The 21,715-nt window shown below is 37.4% G+C and overlaps 1 protein-coding gene across 1 annotated transcript; it reads left to right on the top strand.

Moving 5' to 3' along the window:
* The first annotated feature begins 3,183 nt into the window (after nt 1–3,183).
* LOC126070438 (olfactory receptor 2M3-like) lies at nt 3,184–4,125 on the top strand. Its single transcript, XM_049874638.1, has one exon. The coding sequence runs from the start codon at nt 3,184–3,186 to the stop codon at nt 4,123–4,125; it is 942 nt and encodes a 313-aa protein (XP_049730595.1).
* The last annotated feature ends 17,590 nt before the right edge of the window (nt 4,126–21,715 follow it).

Below are 21,715 nucleotides of genomic sequence, written 5' to 3'. Positions count from 1 at the left end.
CATTTCTCCTGGGTTTCACCACCTGAAAAAAATCTTTGAGGTGGTGAAACCCAGGAGAAATTGTGTGCTACAGATTAGTATTTATGTGGTGAAACACAGGTGAAATTGTGCACTTCAAATTAGTAAGTAAGCACAATTAAGCCCATGCCTACCTTGTTTACTTGACTATATGTGAGACTGGTGGTATCTGAAACACCAGTGGCATAGCTTCCAGTATCACAGCAATGTGCAATCCACTACAGTACAACAAAGTGACAGATGAGTGGTGAAGTAAGTGTTAGATGGGAATAAATGCTATAGAGGAAAAATGGGGAAGATTGTAGAGAGGGTGATGTTTGTAGGGAACATTTTTAGAAAGTGATGAAAGCTTCGTGAAGCAGGAAGAATTTTAATAAAAAGCCCAGTGGAGTTGAGGAACTTGATGTAAGGAATAACTAGAGAAAGATCAGAGGGAACAGCTAGTTCAAATATCCTACATGACAGTATTCCAAGTGTCTTCCACATTCAAGGAGATCAGTGTGGTCTGAGCTTAGCAGGTGAGATAGTAGGCACTTGGGATGAGGCCAGGGATGTGACGACTTGCATTTCAGTGCACACAAAAGTATGCACACTGTATGATTCATGTGCAGTTCAAAGACAGGCAAAATGTAAGCCTCAGAAACATGTGAGACTAATGATTACCTCTGGGGAAGGGGTGACTGGGTATGAAGGAGAATGAAAGAACTCTGGAAAATTCCATATTTTTGTCTGGGTGACAGTTATATGTGTTTAGATATTTATCAAACTACATTCCATGATGTGCTTAAGATGATTGCCCTCAACACACTTTGCTACATAATTGTTTTATTTCCATGAAAAGCAAAAAAAGAAAAAAAATTACAAAAACAGAAGGTGAAATATCAGGTGACAATTATATAATTTTGCCAAATTAGACATAAGCCTTTCAAATTGAATAAATAAGTGTATTCACCAATTTTTTTAAAGATAGGAAGTAATTAAATATGAAACAATAGTTTTTAACCCCATAGATATTTTGTTAATTTCTAAACATATTTATATAATTTCTCCACATGTAAAACCTACGCCAGCCACCAAAACTTCTGTTTTAGGTGTTGTGTCAGCCTAAATACTTAATACGCATTCAGAATCACAGAATGGGTCTTAATAGGCTTTATAAAAAATAAAATCCAGCCCATGTTAGAGAATATAATACACAGTGGATGAAATAATATTGAATGTTTAAAAATCACAGATCTTATTTTTACTTTTTCATACCTATTTGCAAGATAATTTTTAAAGCATGTTTAGCTACTTTTAATTCTAATATTGTGAGATGTTTTAAGTAGTATTAAATTAACAATAGCATTTGCTAGAGGCATTAGTACAAAATAGACAAAACAAGGCATAGTAAAATTGTGCTTTAAATCTGAGTTTTTGTCAAAAAAGACATAGAAATTCAGTAAATTAGGCTGAGCCATGTGGAAGTATTCTTTTCCAAAGCCTAGAACCCAATACCAGCTGCATTTCTCTCAGAATTCAGCCTGCGTATAAGGAAAGCCCCTGCAAAGAGGGAAGTAGGAGAAAGGAGAAAGATGGAAAACAACATGCAGCATTAAAAAGATGTTACTGTTGACACAAAGAAATCCTCTTAAAGGTGTGTTTTTATAGGAAACAATAGGTTAAATGAACTAGAATAGTCTAGAGATTAATTAGGAATAGTCTCTCTTCTGTCCAATAGTTTTCATTTATTTAAAAATACTTATACAATGCTAACTGTATTCTAGGTAATGTTTGAATATGTTATAAATATTACCTCTTTTAGTCTTCATAACATCCTCTAGATTAAAAAAAAAAAAACAAAACTCATTGCAGTCAGGTCAATTTCAACTCATAGCGGCTCTATAGGACAGAATAGAACTGCCCCATAGGGTCTCCAAGGAGCACCTGGTTGATTCACCCTGCCGACCTGGCCGTAGCTCTTAACCACTGGACCTCCAGGGTTCTATAACCCAAACAAAACCAAATCCAGTGCAATCGAGTCAATTCCAACTCATAGCGACCCTATAGGACAGAGTAGAACTGCCCCATAGAGTTTCCAAGGAGCACCTGGTGGATTTGAACTGCTGACCTGTTGGTTAGCAGCTGTAGCACTTAACCACTATGCCATCAGGGTTCCATAGGTATTTTAAATAGCCATATTTACTGGTATTGAAAATAAGACTTAAAAAAGTTAGTAACTTGTCCAAGCTAAAATATTCTAGAGCAGGTGTTTAACTATGTTTTGCTCCAGTCTGCTTCTCCAGTAAAATGGTCCTGACTGCTTCATGGACAGACGTCATTTTTAAAGATATAATGAGGGAAAAACCATCTTCCACTGCAATTCATCATTATTAGAAATAAGTATCAATCAGATGGACTTCTGTTGATTTCTCAGTTTCTTCTGCTTACTTAGCATTTGACTCTGTTAATAAACAACAATGAAATTTTCTCATTGCCACAGATCAGCACTTCAGTGTACACTTTGATAAACAAAATGTGTATGAGTCTTACAGAATGGTACGTTGAGTTACTGGGTGTCACAAATGGTTGAGTGCTCAACTACTAGCTGAAAAGTTGACAGTTGGAACCTACCCACAGGCACATTGGAAGACAGGACTGACAACTTGCTTCCAAAAAGTCAGCCTTGAAAACCCTAAGGTGCAGTTTCACTCTGCAGAAATGGGGTTGCCATGAGCCAGGATTGACTTGACAGCAGGCATCTAACAATAATAACAACACACTGAGTTCAGTGGAAGAACGTAATGAAAAATATTTTTGGTTTCCCAGTAATTCATGATTCCTCATATGTCTCTTAGAGCGACTGTTAAGGAATGAGTCACTCAACATGCTTGAGTGGAATTGTCACTTAAACTAGATTACATCTGTCTTGAGAAAACTCCTATGTTCTTACTATGAACTAATAAGTCTGTTAGCTACGACTTACATTTAAAAATCACATCAAGCTTAAAAATAAGACTCATTTTCCCTAGTCTACAAATGAGAAAATCAATGCCAGGAGAAAAATTTTTTTTCCATACTTAGACAATTTTTAGGTGTTGTGATCTAGGCATGAAGTCCTTTATATTTCCATTATACAATCCTGGCCATTTTTCACATGCTGTATTCTCCACAGTGAATTTATTCATGATGGCATGGGAGAATCAGACCTTCAAGTCTGACTTCATCCTTCTGGGAATCTTCAATCACAGCGCCACCCACACCTTCCTTTTCTCTCTGGTCCTGGGCATTTTCACAGTGGCCTTCATGGGAAATACCGCCATGGTTTTCCTGATCTACCTGGACTCCCATCTCCACACCCCCATGTACTTCCTCCTCAGCCAGCTCTCTCTCATGGACCTCATGGTTATCTGTGCTACGGTACCTAAGATGGCCCTCAACTACTTGTCTGGCAGGAAATCCATCTCTGTGTCAGGTTGTGGAACCCAGATATTTTTCTATGTGTCCCTGCTTGGGGCTGAATGTTTCCTGTTGGCTGTCATGGCCTATGACCGCTATGTTGCCATTTGTTATCCATTAAGATACCCAATTCTCATGAGCCAGAAAATCTGTGGCCTCATGGCTGCCTCTTCCTGGATTCTTGGCTCTTTTGATGGTATAATTGACGTTGCAGTTGTCTTGTCCTTCTCATATTGTGGTGCCCGGAAAATACCCCACTTCTTCTGTGATGTTCCTGCCCTTCTCACTCTTTCATGCACTGACACCTCAACATTTGAAAGGATGATATTTATCTGCTGTGTAATCATGCTTCTCTTCCCTGTAGCAGTCATCATTGCTTCCTATACTCGTGTCCTTCTGGCTGTCATTAGCATGGAATCTGGTGAGGGTCGTCGCAAGGCTTTCACTACATGTTCCTCCCACCTCATGGTGGTGGGGATGTACTATGGAGCAGCCATGTTCATATACATGCGGTCCACTTCTGATCATTCCCCAACTCAGGACAAGATGGTATCAGCCTTCTATACCATTCTCACTCCTATGTTGAACCCCCTCATCTATAGCCTCCGCAACAAAGAAGTGACCAGAGCATTCATGAAGGTATTACGGAAGGGCAAGTCTGGACAGTAAGTTGCTTAATTATTCATGCCTAAAATTATGATTCAACTAATACAATTTAGTACACAATATTTACCTGTCTTTGCAATAAAAGATTTATAGGCAGACACGCAATTTAGAATCTAATAATCGTTTGCATACTAGTTTATTCGTATATTTCATATTTTTATGGTAAATTCAAGTTATGAATACAAGTAAATCTTTGTTACAAGAGAAAATGCACAACTGTATACTTTAGTTTGCATATCAGTTAACAAGTGAGACGCGTTCGCCCATCATAATTTCACAGAATTTGATTGCACTGTTTAAAATTTTATATCTTTTACTGTGGAGTCGCCATGAGTCGGAAAAGACTACACAGCAAAATGTTTGATTTGGCTTTGTCTTTTGACGTGTAGTAGATTTAACCATGGCTAAACAGAATTCTGAAAGAGCCTTGATGGTGCATTTGTTAAGAGTTAGCAGTTCAAACTCGTGAAGATGCTCCGCTGGAGAAAAACCTGGCAATCTTCTCCCATAAAGATTAAAGCCTAGAAAACTCTGTGAAGCAGTTCTGCTCATCACATGAGGTCACTATGAGTTGAAACCAACCTACAGCACCCAACAACAACAAAAATAATTCTACTAAGTCCTATGCCATACTTTGAACTTATCCCTTTGTTGTAATATCTACAAAATTACAGATGTTTTTTGTAAGATCATAATAAAAATCAGTGTAATTTAACCAGATGGAGAAAAGGAGAGGTATTAGATTAGAGGAAGGTACAATAAGCATGTCTTATACAAACACTATCTTTTTATAGGATGGAGGATTGGCAAGTCCCCATTTATGTTCTTGCGCAGACAGCAGTCTCATACGTGGATATCGAAATGTGAATTTGACTCCTTTCAGTCTTGAATTTCCATCATTAAATATCCTGATCTTTAAATGCATCATGTATTTCAATACTATGGAGATGTCTAGGGTTTCTGAAATCTGAATATTTTCATAAACTACATACGTGTCATCTCGATGGACATTTTAAAGATGATATTTACATGAATTTTAGTTCAACTCTGGAGATTCTTATATTTTTATGAGGAATACCTCTATATTCTAGTTTGAATATTAACTCTCCCATTAAACTTTGTTGTAACATCCCTACCATATTAGTTGCCTGGTACTACTTTTTAAAAATTACCACAAACATAGCAGCCTAAAGTAGCAATCATTTATTATCTCACAGATTCAGTGTTTCAGACGTCCAGGCAGAGCTTAGCAGGGTCTTCTGCTTAGCTTCTCAAAAGACTATAATTTAGTTGTTAGCTGGGGCTGCAGTTTTATCTGTGGCTTGGTGTCATCTTCCAAACTCACATAGTTGTTGAAAGAATTTCTTTCCTTACAGCTGTAGAACTCATGGCATCTTGCTTCTTCAAGGCTAGAAGGAGAGTTTCTCTAACCTCAGGGTAATTTCTGTTTTGATTGTGAATTAAATAATCAGTAAATCAAATGATCTGTGAGACAAATCTGCAAAATCATTTAACTTTTGCTGTATAATGTAACCTAATCATGGGAGTAACACCAGGGGATGGAGATCAGAAGGGTCATCTTAGAATTCTGCTGACTACACTCACCCAGAAAACTTCAAGATGCATATCCATGAAACGCATCAAACACAATCGCCTATAATGTGGATTAACCTTAAAATTATTATTCTGAGTGAAATAACTCATTCATAAAATACAAATATTTTGTGATCCTGCTTATATAAAATAGGCAAATATATAGAGACCAAAGCATATGCATAGGGGCACTGAGTTTCTGTTAAAGGTGGTGGAAAAATTGGAAGAGGATAGTGACAATAGTTGCACAGCATGATGAACACATTCAGTCACTGAAGTGTACTTAGGGAAATTTGGATTTGGCAAATGCTTTGTTTTATATATATATATTTTACCACAATAAAAAATGCAATTATAATAACTTATCTTGAAGAGTATGTGAGAAACTATTAATAATGTTTAAACTCTTGCCTGATTTATGTCATCTTTTTAAAAAAATTCAATAAATTTTGTGACAGTTCTGTTTAATGGGTCAGCATGTAATACATGGAATTTGATTACACTGTTCTAATTTGCCCATGGCTCATCTATTGTGTACACAAATATAACATCCAACATAGTGAAGAGGACAGGCGTGCCATGCTCATCCCATAAACAAAAAAAGATGATTGCTTAACCCCATATTCTCCATTTTCAGCTCCACAAGATGACTAAAATAAAACTGACCCTCAGGGGTACTTTCCCCAGGCAGAGAACAAATGGCTGAGTTCAATGAAATAATATTCGTAATTTTTTTTTTTTGTTACATTTTGTTTTTACTTTGTTAAAAATGACTCTGCCCTTGAACTGAAATTTCTTCCTCCTATTAATGTTTGAAACTTTTTGTAGAAAGTTGGCTTAATTATAGGCTACACCAGTGATTTTCACACTTGGATCAAAGGAAATAAACATAGCAATAAATTCTATTTTATCTTATCTAGGAGGCCTGGTGGGATTACGGAGGTAAAAGCTCAGATGCTAATCAAAAGTTCAGCATTTCAAATCCACCAGCTGCTCCTTGAAAACTCTACGGGCAGTTCTACCCTCTCCTATAGGGTCACTGTGAGTCAGAATTGAACGGCAAAGGTTTGGTTTTTTGGTATTATCTAAATCGATATTAATACCTAGGCTGTTGGTGTTGTTACACGCTGTCAAGTAAATTCTGACTAATGGCGACCTCATGCGTGCAGCATAGAATTCCTCAGTAAGGTCTTCAAGGCTATGATGTTTCGGAAGCAGATTGTCAGACATCTCTGTGGTGTCTCTGTGTGGGTTCAAAGAGCCAAACTTTTGGCTAGTAGCCTTGAGCTTAACCATTGTATCACTGAGGGACTCTACTAGCTAGGAAGGAGAGAATATTTGTGTGTTTGTATTGAAATGTAATCATAAGAAATGTGATTGACTGATAATCTCACTAAAAATTTGTGGACTGTGAAAATTTTTGTGAAATGGGCACCTGTGAGTCTCCATTGTCTACTTACTTCTTAGAAGTATTAGGATGATTTACCCTTACTAAGTCCTTTCAGTTGTAACAGAAACCAGCTATCAGTTCATGTTGGGAAGTAACAAGGCGTTGGTCTTAGCAACCATTTACAGAGACTCTACATATATATATATATATATATATATATATATATATATATATATTTCTACATATACTCTTACTTCTGGATGTTCAACACAATTTCCGTGATTGCATATGAACTGGGCCCTAGTCTGTAACCATCTAGAGATATTCATCTTACTGAATGTGCTCTTGGGCCACTGGCTAATGTTTAATTTTAAGAATTTAAGGCTGTTTATTGTAGCTTTATGGTTCCTGGTTGCACAGCTTCTTTCCGTTGGGGTAGCTATATTATTGAAAAATGTAAAGAATCTCAGGTGACCATATGAAAAATGGTAATGACTGTGCTTTATGTTGTTGCATAGCATTAGGTACATTATATTTGAAATGTGTGGAGCCATGCCTGCCTCATGGCATGTCTTTTGTAAAACAGTGATGACTTTAATATTAAGCTAATAATTTTTAAGGTTGAGAAAATCAATCCCTACTTCCAATGAAAGCCCAGAGTGGAATTATTATAATGCTAAAGGCCTATGCTGATGATTAATATTAAGAAGTATATTTCATCTCCATATAAATAAGGGAAACTCTGGTGGTGTAGTGGCTAAGAGCTACAGCTGCTAACCAAAATGTCAGTGGTTTGAATGCACCAGATGCTCCTTGGAAACCTTATAGGGCATTTCTACTCTGTCGTATAGGGTCGCTATGAGTTGGAATCAACTCAACGGCAATGGGTTTTATATAAATAAGACCTAGGCTTTCAACACTCTTGAAATAAATAATGAACATTGATAGAGAATTTGTAGTCATAAATTTGTTAAAAACCCTCATTAAATTATGAACAGAGAACTGTATGAAAGATGGAGTTTTCCCTCCCAGAATGTTTCATTTTAAAAGGAGAATTGATACATGCACTTACTCACAATACATCAGAAAGTGTGTTTAATTTTTATAAGAGAATTGTACAAAAATGATGTAGAAATATAAAGAAGGTAAAATGAAATCTCAAGTCACCATGAATGAGTTGATAAAAAAAAGACTATATATTACCTAGATAGTAAACATGCAGAGAATTAGTATATTTGTGAAAGAAGGTTAAACGTAATTTCAAAAAATTAAATAATAACGTGATTTTTGGGATTGGGAGGCCAGGTGGTACAGTAATTAAGATTCAGCTACAACCAAAATGTCCACAGTTCAAATCCATCAGTCACTCCTTGGAAACTCTAGGGAGCAGTTTGACTCTGTCATATACTTTTGCTCTGAGTCAGAATCAACTAGATGGCAATGGGTTTGTATGTTGGAATTGAAGCTGTAAGATTAGGATATGAGAAAAAATACAGAAAAAAGGCTTTGGAAGCAATTAGGAACTGGTTGTTTAAGGACAGAATGAGAGAAGAAATAAATGGTACACTAAAAAAGTATTGTCTAACGCAAATGGAGGCAGTGAAGGAAGAGCAAAGAAAACATGTTATGACACATATAAAAATTAAAAATCAAAACAGCAGAAGTAAATTCAACCATATCAAGCATTACATTAAATGTGAATGGACTACACACATAAATTAAAATGTAGAGACTGTCAAAATGGAGATAAACACAAAATAACACCTATGCTATCTATAAAAGACAGATTTATATTCAAAGAACCAAATAGATTGAAACAAAGATTATGGGAAAATGCAATCCAAATAAAAAATCCCAGCAAATTATTTTATGAACATAGACAAAGGTATTCTAAAGATTATACAGAAAGTGAAACAACCAGAACTCTAACACAATATCAAACAAGAAAGAAGTGGGGAATTTTGTACTCAAATTGAAGACTTATGATAAATCTATAGTGATCATGACAGTGAGATATTGGTAAAAGAATACACAAATAGATCAATAGAATTGAAGATACAGCCCAGAAATAGGGTGATAAAAGTACAATCAACTGATCTTTGACAAAGGAGAAAAGGCATTTCAATGGTTAAAGAACAGTATTTTCAGGTAATGGTGCTGAAACAACTGGACATGCAAAAAAATGAGTTAGATACGTAGCTTACATATTTCACAAAAATTAACTCAAAATATGTCACATATTTAATGTTAAACACAAAACTCTGCAAATTCTATTATAGGAGAAAATCTAGGACACCTTGGGTTTGGCAATGAATTTTAGATACAACAGCAGAAGCATGATCCATGAAACAAACAAAAAACAAATTTGTTAAGCTGGAGTTCATTAAAATTAAAACTTGTGCTCCGTGAAATACACTGTCAAGAGAATAAAAAGACAAGCTACAGATTCAAGAAAACACAGATCTGATAGACGACCTGCAACAAATATATACAAAGACCTCTTAACACTCAACAATAAGAAATAAAAAACTCAATTAAAAAATGGGCAAAAGGTCTCACCAGATATCTCACTGAAGAAGGTATATCACACAATATATGAAAAGATGCTCAACATCAAATGTCATTAAAAAAAAAAAATATTGCTGTGAAGTTGTTTATGACTCAAAGTGACTCTATAAGACAGAGTAGAACTGTCCTGTAGAGTTCCAAGAAGTGGCTGGTGGATTCGAACTGCCCACCTTTTGATTAGCAGCTGAGTTCTTAACCACTATACTACCAGAGCTCTGACTGGTCATACAGATATTCGTATTTATATTAATACCTCTTGCCATATTTTCTTTCAGTTGTCTGCCTTTTTATTATTCTTTGTCATAATGTTTCTCTCTATATACTGTATGAATATTTTCTTGCTTATAAATTTGGTAAATATATTATCTTCTTGTTAGATTTACATTTCCACCTATTAAAGGTGTCTTTGTATCAATGGGAACCTTTTTGGCATAGTGGAAATTCTATGCGGCGGTTCTACTCTGTTCTATAGGGGTGCTATGAGTCGAAATTGACTCGATGGCAATGGGTTTGGTTTTTGATTTTTATCAATAGAAACTAATATAATTTACTCCAAATTTATCAATGTTTTCATTTTTTGTTAATATTTATTTCCCTTTACTCCTTGAGAGATTTCCTTCATTACCCTCCAGAATGTTGTCATTTTACCCATGGAACTGATTAATTAAATTTGGTGTGAAAACAAGTCATACCTTATTTTTATCCAATTGGCCCCTCACTCAAACAAAAAATAAACTTGTTGCTGTTGAGTGAATTCTGATTGACCCGACAGTACCAATTGAAAGGACTTTATTTTCCCCTGTACTGTACAGGGCCAAATTTTCATATATTAATTGTCAATATACACATCAGTTTGTTTCTAATTTTTCCACATCACCATCTCAACTGTTCTTAATAAAGTTTCATAATAAGCCTTGATAATATGTACCACTCATACTCCCATCTTTAGTCTCTTCTTAGCTTTTGGGTTTAGCATGTAAATTTTTTAGATATACATTATTGGAGTTGGGCTAGAGGATGGCATAAGTAGATGCACCATAATGTCCACCAACAACAGTTACACAAGAAACCAACTAAGAATCATCACAACCAGAGATCTTGGAACTCTAAAGAACATTTGAAAGGCTGGAGAAACAGACTGGATTCTGAGCTTTTAACCACTATGGCACCAGGGCTCCACCACAGGAGAAATAAGTCTGGGAAATATCTGGCAGATACCTGACAGCTGATTCAAGGTGTAACACAGATGACAATACCTGAACAGATGGCTCTGACACAGAGAAAAGAGGCTGAAACAATAGAGGCCCAGAACCTGAATAATCAGACTGGGGACAGTGCGGCCAGGTGAGCATAGTTAGGATGAAAGTTTCACTGAGTCACAGGAACAAGCGAGGGAAACTAAAAATAAAACAGTGAGTGCTGGAAATCCTGGACACAGAAACAATAGTGAAGAAATGATGACAAACATACTAAGACCAGGAGATCAGAGCAAAAACAGAGAAATAACTATGTAAAATAATACAATATAAAATAATAATAACTGTTATACAAAGGAAGGAGACTACCATATGACCCAGCAATTCCAATCCTAGGTATATACCCTGAGGAACTAAAAGTAGAGACACAAACATACGTACACCCATGTTCACTGTAGCACTATCCACAATGGCAAAGAGTTGGAAACAAGTTAAGTGCCCATCAACAGATGGATGGGTAAACACAATGTGACACATACATACAAAGGGATACTACTCAGCCATACAGGGAAATGAAGTCTCCATACATGCTGCAGCATGGATGAGCCTCAAGGATGTTGTGCTGAGTGAAATAAGTCAGCCACAAAAGGACAAGTATTATATGATATTATATGATCACATCTTTATGAAAGGACAAGAATAGAGATATAGAGACAAGAATAAAAATAGAGAGATCGATGACTATTAGTGCTTATTGGGGTGGGAAGGGAAAAGCAGGAATCATTCTGTAGGTAACAGTGATGTTTTGTTTACGGTGACGGGAATAGTGGCTTCAAATATGTGTAAAGTTTACACAACTTGACTAAGGTAACTGATATCGCTAAGCTGTACACATGGAAAAGGACAAACTGGCAAATGTTATGCTATACATAATTTTGCAACAGCAGCAACAGCAGTCCCCACCTGCCCCCCCCCCCAAATTAAAGAAAAGGGCTATAGCTGCTGATACAATTTAAACACAACCAAACACCTCACAGGATTATATTTCTTGGTTCAAAGATGTAGGGCCATGGTTTTGAGGGAGAATCCTGTCAATTAGTCTAATACTGTTTTTAGAGTTTCTGTTCTACCTCTTAGTTGGTGAGTAGTGCCTGGGGTCTTAAAAGCTTGCAAGTGGCCACCCAAGATACAACAATTGTTCCCTAATCACTGAAAGCAACAGATGAAAAAGGAGACCTAAGAATCAGAGAGGAAGCTGGACTATGGGACTAATTGCTTCCTCTGACATGAGAACAGAAGAATTGGATGGTGCCTAGCTACTATTGCCAGATGTTTTGATCAGGGACACAATGGATGGATCCTAATCAAAAGCAGAAAAATGTGGAGATCAAATTCCTAAAGATTCCAGGCTTACCAGACCTACTGATACCGGAAGAACCCCTAAATCCATTGTCCGAGAATATTCTTTAAACCTTTAATTCAAACTATTCCCTGAAAACATCTTTAAACTAAACAATTTAGCTTAATTAATGACCAATGTATGCCTTGAGTATTACACTCCTTTTTTTTTTTAACTTTAGTTGAAGGTTTATAGAACAAACTAGTTTCTTATCAAACAGTACACACATTCTTTTACGGCACTGGTTAACATCCCCATGACATGTGAACACTTTCCCTTCTCAACCCTTGGTTTCCTATTACCGGCATTCCTGTTTCCTCCTTCCTTTCAGACCCTTTCCCAGGGCTGGTGTGCCTCTTTAGCCTTGTTTTGTTCCATGGGCCTGTTCAGTCTCTGGCTGAAAGGTGAACCTCAGGAGTGGCCTCATTACTGAGCTGAAAGCGTGTCCAGGGGCCATACTCTCAGAGTTTCTCAGTCTCTGTCAGGCCAACATGTCTGGTCTTTCTTTTGGAGTCAGAATTTTCTATATTTTTCTCCAGCTCTGTCCAGGGCCCTCTATTGTGATCCCTGTCAGAGGAGTCAGTGTTTGCAGCTGGGCACCATCTAGTTGTATTGGACTCGGTCTGGTGGAGGCTGTGGTAGATTTGGTCCATTAGTCCCTTGGACTAATTTTTCCCTTATCTCTTTATTTTTTTTTCCTTATTCCTTGCACCTGAATGGGTGAGACTGGTGGAGCATCATAGACGGCTGCTCACAGGCTTTTAAGACCCCAGGTGCTCCTCACCAAAGTAGAATGTAGAACATTTTCTTTATAAACTCTGTTATGCCAATTAAGCTAGATGTTCTCTGAGATTATGGCCTCACAGCCCTCCACCCAGCAATTCAGTCCCTGAGAGAGTTTGGATGCATCTACGGAGCTACCATGGCCTGGGGAACCCAGGTTGTGCTGGCTTCATCAGCATTGTACACTGTGTTACCCTTCATCAGAGTTACCAGTTATCTATTTTGTATTAAATGTTTTTCAATGCCCTCCCCCCGCCTTGCTGGTAACCATCAAATATTTTTTCTTTTTGTATATAAACCCTTTCATGAGTTTTTACAGTAGGGGTCTCATACAATATTTGTCTTTTTGTGATTGACTTATTTCACTCAGCATAATGTCCTCCAGATGTATCCAGGTTATGAGACACTTCACAGATTCATCGTTGTTCTTTAGCATTGCATAATACTCCATTGTGTGTATGTACTACAGTTTGGTTATCCGTTTATCTGTTGATGGGCATCTAGGTTGTTTCCATCTTTTTGCTATTGTGAACAATGATGCAATGAACATGGGTGTACATATATCTATTAGTGTGAAGACTCTTATTTCTCTGGCATATATTCCTACCAGTGGGATTGCTGGGTCATATTGTATTTCCACTTCTAGCTTTCTAAGGAAGTGCCATATCATTTTCCGAAAAGGTTGTATCATTTTGCATTCCCACTAGCAGTGCATGAGAGTACCGATCTCCCTGCAGCCTCTCCAGCATTTGTTATTTTCTGTTTTACTGATTTGTCCCAGTAATGCCAGGGTGAAATGGTATCACACTGTGATTTTTATTTGCATTTCTCTGATGGCTAGAGATTGTGAGCATTTCCTCACTTGTCTGTTGGCCACTTGAATGTCTTCTTTGGGAAGTGTCTGTTCATTTCCTTTGCCCATTTTTTAAGTGGATTGTTTGTCTTTTCATTGTAGAGATGTTGGATTTTCTTGTAGATTTTAAAGTTTAGAACTTTGTCTGATTTTTAATAGCCAATTTTTTTTCCCCAGTCTGTAGGTTCTCTTTTTACTCTTTTGGTAAAGTCTTTTGATGAATGTAACTGTTTAATTTTTAGAAGATCCCAGTTATCTAGCTTATCCTCTGGAGCTTGTGTGTTGTTGGTTGTGATTTGTGTCCTGTTAATGCCATGTATTAGGGTCTCTAGCATTGATCCTATTTTTTTCTTCAATGAACTTCTTACTTTTTGGCTTTATATTTAGGTCTTTGTTTCATTTTGAGTTGGTTTTTGTGTATGGTGTGAGGTATGAGTCCTGTTTCATTTCTTTGCAGGTGGACATCCAGTTCTGCCAGCACTATTTGTTAAAACGACTGCCTTTTCCCCATTTGATGGACTTTGGGCCCTTGTTGAAGATCAGGTGACCATAGGTAGATGGTTCTCAATTCTGTTCCATTGGTCAATGTATCTGTCATTGTACCAGTACCAGGCTGTTTTGACTACCATAGCTGTATAGTATGTTCAGAGGTCAGGTAGTGCAAGTCCTCCTACTTTCTTTTTCTTCTTCAGTAGTGCTTTACTTATCCGGGGCTTCTTCCCTTTCCATATAAAGTTAATGATAAGTTTTCCATTGCTTTAAAGAATGTTGTTGGTATTTAGATCTGTATGGCAACGTATTTGTAAATCACTTTGGGTAGAATTGTCATTTTGCCAATGTTGAGTCTACCTATCCATGAGCATGGTATGTTCTTCCATTAACGTGGATCTCTTTTGGTTTCTTGCAGTAGTGTTTTGTAGTTTTCTTTTTGTATAGGTCTTTTACATCCCTAGTTAGATGTATTCTCAAGTATTTTAACTTTTTTAGGGGCTATTATAAATGTTATTGTTTTCCTGATTTCCTTTTCATCATTCTCTTTATTGGCGTATAGGAATCCAACTGATATTTGTATGTTTATCTTGTATCCTGCTAGTCTGCTGAATCTTTCTATTAATTCCAGTAGTTTTCTTGTGGAATCTTTTGGATTTTCTAAGTATAGTATCATATCGTCTGCAAATAGGGACAGTTTAACTTCTCCATTACCAATTTGAGTGCCCTTTATTTCTGTTTCTTGCCTTATTGCTCTAGCTAAGACTTCCAACACAATTTTAAATAGGAGTGCTGATAAAGGGCATCCTTGTCTTGTTCCTGTTCTCAAAGGGAATCTTTTCAACCTCTCTCCATTGAGAAAGATGTCAGCAATTTTTTTGCTTAGATGACCTTTACTACATTGAGAAATTTCCCTTCTCTACCTATTTTACTAAGAGTTTTTTATCAGGAATGTGTGTTAGACTTTTTCAAATGCCTTTACTGCATCGATTCAGATGATCACGTGATTCTTTTCTTTCTTTTTATTTATGTGTTGGATTACATTGATTTTCTAATGTTGAACCTTCCTTGCATACCTGGTATGAATCCTACTTGGTCATGGTGTATTTTTTTTTTTTTTTTATAATGCTGATTTCTATTAGCTAGAATTCTGTGGAAAATATTTGTGTCTATATTCATGAGAGATGCCTGCTTCATAGAATGAATTTGTAAGTATCACTTTCTTTTCTATATTCTGAAATAGTTTGAGTAGTACTGGCATAAGCTCTTCTCTGAATGTTTGGTAGAATTCGCCAGTAAAACCACCTGGGCCAGGGCTTTTTTTGGTTGAGGTTTTATTATTAGTAGTAGTAGTACTTTTTCAATCTCTTCTCTTGCTATGGTTCTATTCAGATTTTCAACATCATTTTGTGTTACTTTGGGTAGGTAGTGTGTTTCTAGAAATTTGTCCATTTCCTCTAGGTTTTCAAATTTGTTGGAGCATAGTTTTTCATAATACTCTGTTATGATCCTTTTTATTTTAGTTGGGTCTGTTATAATGTCCACCATTTCATTCCTTATTTGGGTGATTTATGTTCTCTCCTATTTTTCCGTCGTCAATTTGGCCAATAGCTTGTCGATTTTGTTGGTCCTCTCAAAGAACCAGTTTTTGTTTTGTTGATTCTTTCTGTTTTTGTCTTCTCTATTTCATTTATTTCTGCTCTGATCTTTATTATTTGCTTTCTTCTGGTGGCTGTGGGCTTCTTTTGCTGTTCTCTTCCTATTTGTCCAAGTTGTGTAACTAATGTTTTGATTTTGTCCTTTTCTTCTTTTTTGATGTGTGCATCCAGTGCTATAAATGACTTCTGAGGACTGCCTTCACTTTGTCCTAAAGGTTTTGGTATGATGTGTTTTCATTCTTGTTTGATTCTAGGAAATTTTTGAGTCCATCTTTGATTTCTTCTATTACCCAATGGTTTTTAAGCAGGGTGTTATTCAATTTCCATGTAATTGGGTTTTTTTTCCCTTACTCTTCCTGTTGTTAATTTCTACTTTGATGGCATTGTTGTCAGAGAAGATACTTTGTATTATCTCAATGTTTTGGATTTTGTGGAGGGTTGCTCTGTGGCCTAAGATGTGGCCTATTCTGAAGAATGTTCCATGTGCATTGAAAAAGAATGTGTACTTTGCAGCTGTTGGGTGGAGCATTCTATATATGTCTATGAGATCAAGTTTGCTGATTGTGCTCTTTAGCTCTTCTGTACCTTTGTTGAGTTTCTTTCTAGATGTTCTGTCCTTTACTGAAAGTGATGTGTTGAAGTCTACTATTACTGTGGAACTATCAATTTCTGTTTTCAGTGTTGTTAGAGTTTGTTTTATGTATTTTGGAGCCCTGTCATTGGGTGCCTACTTGTTTATTATGGTTAAATCTTCATGATGGATCATCCCTGTAATCATTATATAGTGACTTTCTTTGTCTTTTATGGAAGATTTTGTTTTAAAGTCTATTTTATGTGAGATTAGTATTGCCTCCTGCTCTTTATTGGTAATTATTTGCTTGATATAGTTTTTTCCATCCTTTGATTTTTTATAAATTTACTTCTTTGTTTCCGAGGTTTGTCTCTTGTAGACAGCATATTAATGGATACTGTTTTTTTGTTTTGTTTTGTTTTATCCATTCTGTCACTCTTTGTCTCCTTATGGGTGCATTTCAGCCATTTACATTCAGTGTAATTATTGATAGGTGTAAGTTTACTGCTGTCATTTTGTAGTGCTTTTTTGTGCTGCTAATGTTTTCTTTGTTCCTCTTACTCTCATGTACTGAGTTCCTTTTGTTTGTGGATTTCTTTTTTTGTTTCTTTTGTTTTTGTAGATTTTGTTTTTATTGAGACTTTTTTTTCTTTATTTTGATTACAAGGTTGGTTAACTTTCTTTTTGGTTACCTTGAAATTTATGCTTATCTTCCTAGGTTTGAACCAGTCTATTATTACTTGGTATCCCCTTGCCTTCCTGTCCATTAGAAAGTTTTATACCTACAGCATTTTAGTCCCTCTTGTATTGTTCTGATGTTGTTGTCATTTATAGGTTAACCTCTCTGGTTCCCTTTTGCAATTATTTCGGTTTTGGATAGTCCTTGAGAGTTCATTTCCTAGGTTGGTTTCTGGCTGGTACAATCTTGCATTCTAAATTTAGGCTGTGGTCTGATGTTGTTTGTTCTCAGACTGAAGGACTCCCTTCAACAATTCTTGTAGGTTTGGTTTGGTTTTTAATAGTCCCTTAATTTCTGTTTATCTGGAAATGTCCTAATTTCACCACCATATTTGAACAAAAGTTATGCAGGATGTATTATTCTTGGTTTGCAGTGTTTTTCTTTCAAGGTTTTATATATACCATCCCATTGTCTTCTTGCCTGCATGGTTTCTGCTGGATAATCAGAGTTTAGTCTTATTGTTTCTCCACTGTATGTGACTTTTTGTTTTTCTCAAGCATCTCGCAAGGTTTTTTCTTCATATTTGGTTTTGGTGAGTGTGATATTGATATTTCTTGGTGTTTTTCTTTTGGGGTCTTTCCCATATGGGGTTCATTGAGCTCCTTGGCTGGTCAGCTTTTCATCACTCATGATATTAGGGAAGTTTTCTGTCAGCAACTCTTCAATGATCCTCTCTGTGTTTTCCTGTTTTCTCTCCCAGTTCTGGAACTCCAATCGCTTGCAAATTTTGTCTTTTGATTGTATCCCACATAATTCTCAGGGTTTCCTCATTTTTCTTCATTCTTTTTTTTTTAATTTTTCCTCAAACAGAGTTCTATCCAAGTGTTTGTCTTCATTTTCACTTCTCCCGTCTTGCATCATTTCAAATCTACTCATCAGTCCTTCTATGACAACATCCATTTCTGAAATCTTGTCATTTTCTATTTTTTGATTTCTAATTGTTTCTGAATGATTTCTAGTTATGAATTTAATTTGTCATTTTGTTCCTGTATTCTGTCCTGAATTCTTCCATCTTTTTGTCTGCAATTTCCATAAATTTGTCTATTTTTTCCTCATTTTTGTCTGCTTTTTGCTTCAATTCTTGGATAACTCTGAATATTAGAGATTTGAATTCCTTGTCAGGTAGCTCTAGTGCCTTTTCTTTTACTGGAAACTCATCTGGTGTTTTATTTTGGATGCCTACTGGAACCATCCTTTCCTGTTTTCTTATATGGTTTGATACTGTCTGCTGTTTTCGGTACTTTCAGTATTTATTTTCTTTGTTTCTTGATGGTAGATTGGTTTGTTTCATCCTGGTTTTTTGTTTTATTTGGTTATGTCTGAGTAGGCCAGTTGCGCGTTCTTTGTTGTTTCCTTATCTGTAGTCACGATACTTTTCACCTCCTTGTCCAATAAGCACGGCCAGTCACTAAGCTATGGTGCAGCAGGGCAGGTCCAGCTGAAGGGGAAGGACTGGGATGGGTTGTTTGTGGCACATACTAGGGCCAACAGGGCAGGCCAGGAATCAATGCTGGGCAGACTCTGGTCAGCTGTGCCTGTGCTGCTCCCAGTACCCAGTGCCCTCGAGTGGATTCCGACTCACTCTCGGAGGTGTGATATTCAGTGCACTGTGCAAGTAGGCAGGAAAGAGGGGGGAAGTTGTGTTGTATCGAGCTAGCATGGGTATGGGAAAAAGGAGATAGTAACAGGAGGCAAAAACAAACGAAAAAGAAAACACCCCCCCGCCAAAAAAAAAGAGTGTAAAGGGAGCTTACTTTTGGAGTGGAGAGGTGACAACCGAGAAATGGAGAGACGCAAAAATGAAAAAAAAAAAAAGGAAAAAAAAATAACTAGATAAAAATTTGGGGAAAAAAGAAGAAAAGAAAAGCCGCCAGGGGGCCCCACCAGTGCAGGCCGTGACAACTGGGGAAATCTCCCAGGTTGCTCAGTATAGCCTAGCTAGAGGGGGTACAGATGTTACAAAGTACCAGGTTATTCAGGAGACTGGAAAAGAAGGTAAGTATAGACAGATGAGAACTAAGAAAGAAAGAAAGGGAAAAAGAGAGAAGGAAAAAAGAAAGAAACGAAATGCCCCCATGAATCCCGCCTGCGTGGCTGCGCAGATTTGAGGAGTGGCTAGGCCATGCAGTGCAGCCCAGCTAGAAGGGGCTCTCAAGTGCGAAAAGAGAAAGAAAACAAACAGATCAATGCAAAACAAAACAAGCAAAAAAAAAAAAAAAAAGCTCCCGGGATCCCATCAGCGTGATTTCATGGGCCAGAGGAGGGGATCCCCAGTTAAGCGGGGCTTCACAGGCTTTCAAGAAGAAGCAAAGCAGGCACACACACCCAGGTATTCAAGAAAAAGTAGGGGGAGGTGGAGGGAGGGACAGAAGAAACCAAAAGAGAGAGAAAGAAGCTGCACCAGCTCAGGGAACTGGCCAATGCGGTCCGGGCGAATCCATTCGGCCTGGGACTGAAGAAATTGCCTCTTGGCCAAGAGCCTGCAGCTGGCAGGAAGCAGAGGAGGCTGAATGGGGAGGGGAGGAAGAATGGGGGTTAGGAAAGCATATATTGCTTGTTACCGGATACTCAGTCTCCTGCTGGGAACTTCCTGAAGCTGCTTTCCCGTACTCCCTGCGCACCAATCTGCAATGTGGGTGGGGTGAATCCAAGCGGCATGGACACTGCACTTCCTAGCCAGCCAAGTCACCGCGGCCAACCAGGAAGCTCAGAGGTAGAGAAGTAGGAAGAGGGTGGGGGGTGGGAAAGCGTGTATCATGGGTTACCAGTTGCTCTGTCTTCTGCTGAGAGCTCCATGAAGCTGCTTTCTTGTGCTCCCTGTCAGCCAATCTCCTACAGGAGACGGGGATGACGAATCTGTGCTGCGTTAGGCGATAAGAGACCTTGGCAAGTGTCTCTCCTTGCTCTCAGTCCTTTGTCAGTTTCTTATTCCATTCAGTGTTTGGCTGAGTTCTTTATCTCTTCATTTGACACTTTGGGTTCCAGGAATGATGTGTGTCTCTGTTTTACTTAGTCTTTCAGGTCTTTGCTGTGGAGGGACAGCATGGTACTTCTGTCTATGGTGCCATGTTGGCTGGAAATTTAATTTTATGGGCTTTTAATTTTCTGGAGTTCTTCAAATATTTTAGGTATTACTGGTTTGATGCTTTCAGGTGTGGAATATAACTTCATTCAATCTGTATCAGTGTGTTAACTTTGGTCATGATGCCTTTACTAAATATTCCTAATTTTCATATAATTATGTTATTAATCATTTGTTATTGAAGATATCTCTTTTCCTTTTTATAAGAAATAGATATAATGTTCAAATATTCTGTACAAGTCTGTCTTATATATACATTTAAATAGAAATCAGATTTTGTTTTTCCCTATTTAACGAGCAAGGTTTTTCACTCCAGCTCATAGCATTTGTGTGTGTATATTTGACATGTAATTCCTCTTTTATTAGATACTAAGTTTCTGTACAGAGTAAGCTGGGTTTTGAGATCTCAATACAATTCCAATGGTCTATTTGTATTGGAACTGTGCAGTAAAGGAGATATCAGGTCTGTGCTCTTGACTCCTGGAAGATAACATCTAAGCACTTGGAATATCTTAACTGATAAGAGTGTCTTTATTTACCTGGGACCTTGGGCCACACCAGGCAGCCTTTGCTAAAAATGTGATTTATTGTGGGGAACTTTGGACCATGTGGTATCAGCTTGACCACTGGAGGGCCTGGAAACTAAGCTCAAGCACGTGAGTCCCAATAAAAACTTGAATACCATGGCTCCAGTGAGCTTCCTTCATTAGCAGTACTTCATGCCTGCTGCCATACATTGTTGCTGGAAGGATCACTGAGACAGGACAAGTGGAAGCTCGTGTTGGGAACTCTCCTCATCCCTGCCCTTGTGTGCCTCTTCCTTTGGGTGATTGTTATCTGTATCCAACAGTAATGACAAGTATAATGCCTTCTGAGTTCTGTGAGCCCATCTAGAAAAACCTTACTCTCAAATGAAATTACATCCGCAGGTACAGGGATTAGAATTTCAGCACATATTTTTTGGTATTCAATTCAATCCATAATACTGCATTTCTACTTTGTACTCTTGGGGATACTTTTTCTTCAATATTTCAGTTCTCATATAAACAGTAACTGCCCTGAGATCTCCATGCTGTGAGGAAGCACACTTAGCCACAGGCAGAGATTACACAGAGAGAAATTCACAGGCAGCCCCCAAGTGCTTCAGACCCTTGGTGTTCCAGTGGCAGCCATCATCTGACCACATGAGAGACTCTGAGCTAGAATCTCCCAGCAAAGCTATTCTTGATTGCATGAATCATAAAAATTATGAGAGATAATAAAATTATGTAT

The sequence above is a fragment of the Elephas maximus genome, chromosome 2 (assembly GCF_024166365.1).
Source record: "Elephas maximus indicus isolate mEleMax1 chromosome 2, mEleMax1 primary haplotype, whole genome shotgun sequence".
In the NCBI taxonomy this organism is placed as follows: domain Eukaryota; kingdom Metazoa; phylum Chordata; class Mammalia; order Proboscidea; family Elephantidae; genus Elephas; species Elephas maximus.
This window is presented reverse-complemented; position numbering and strand designations above follow the sequence as displayed.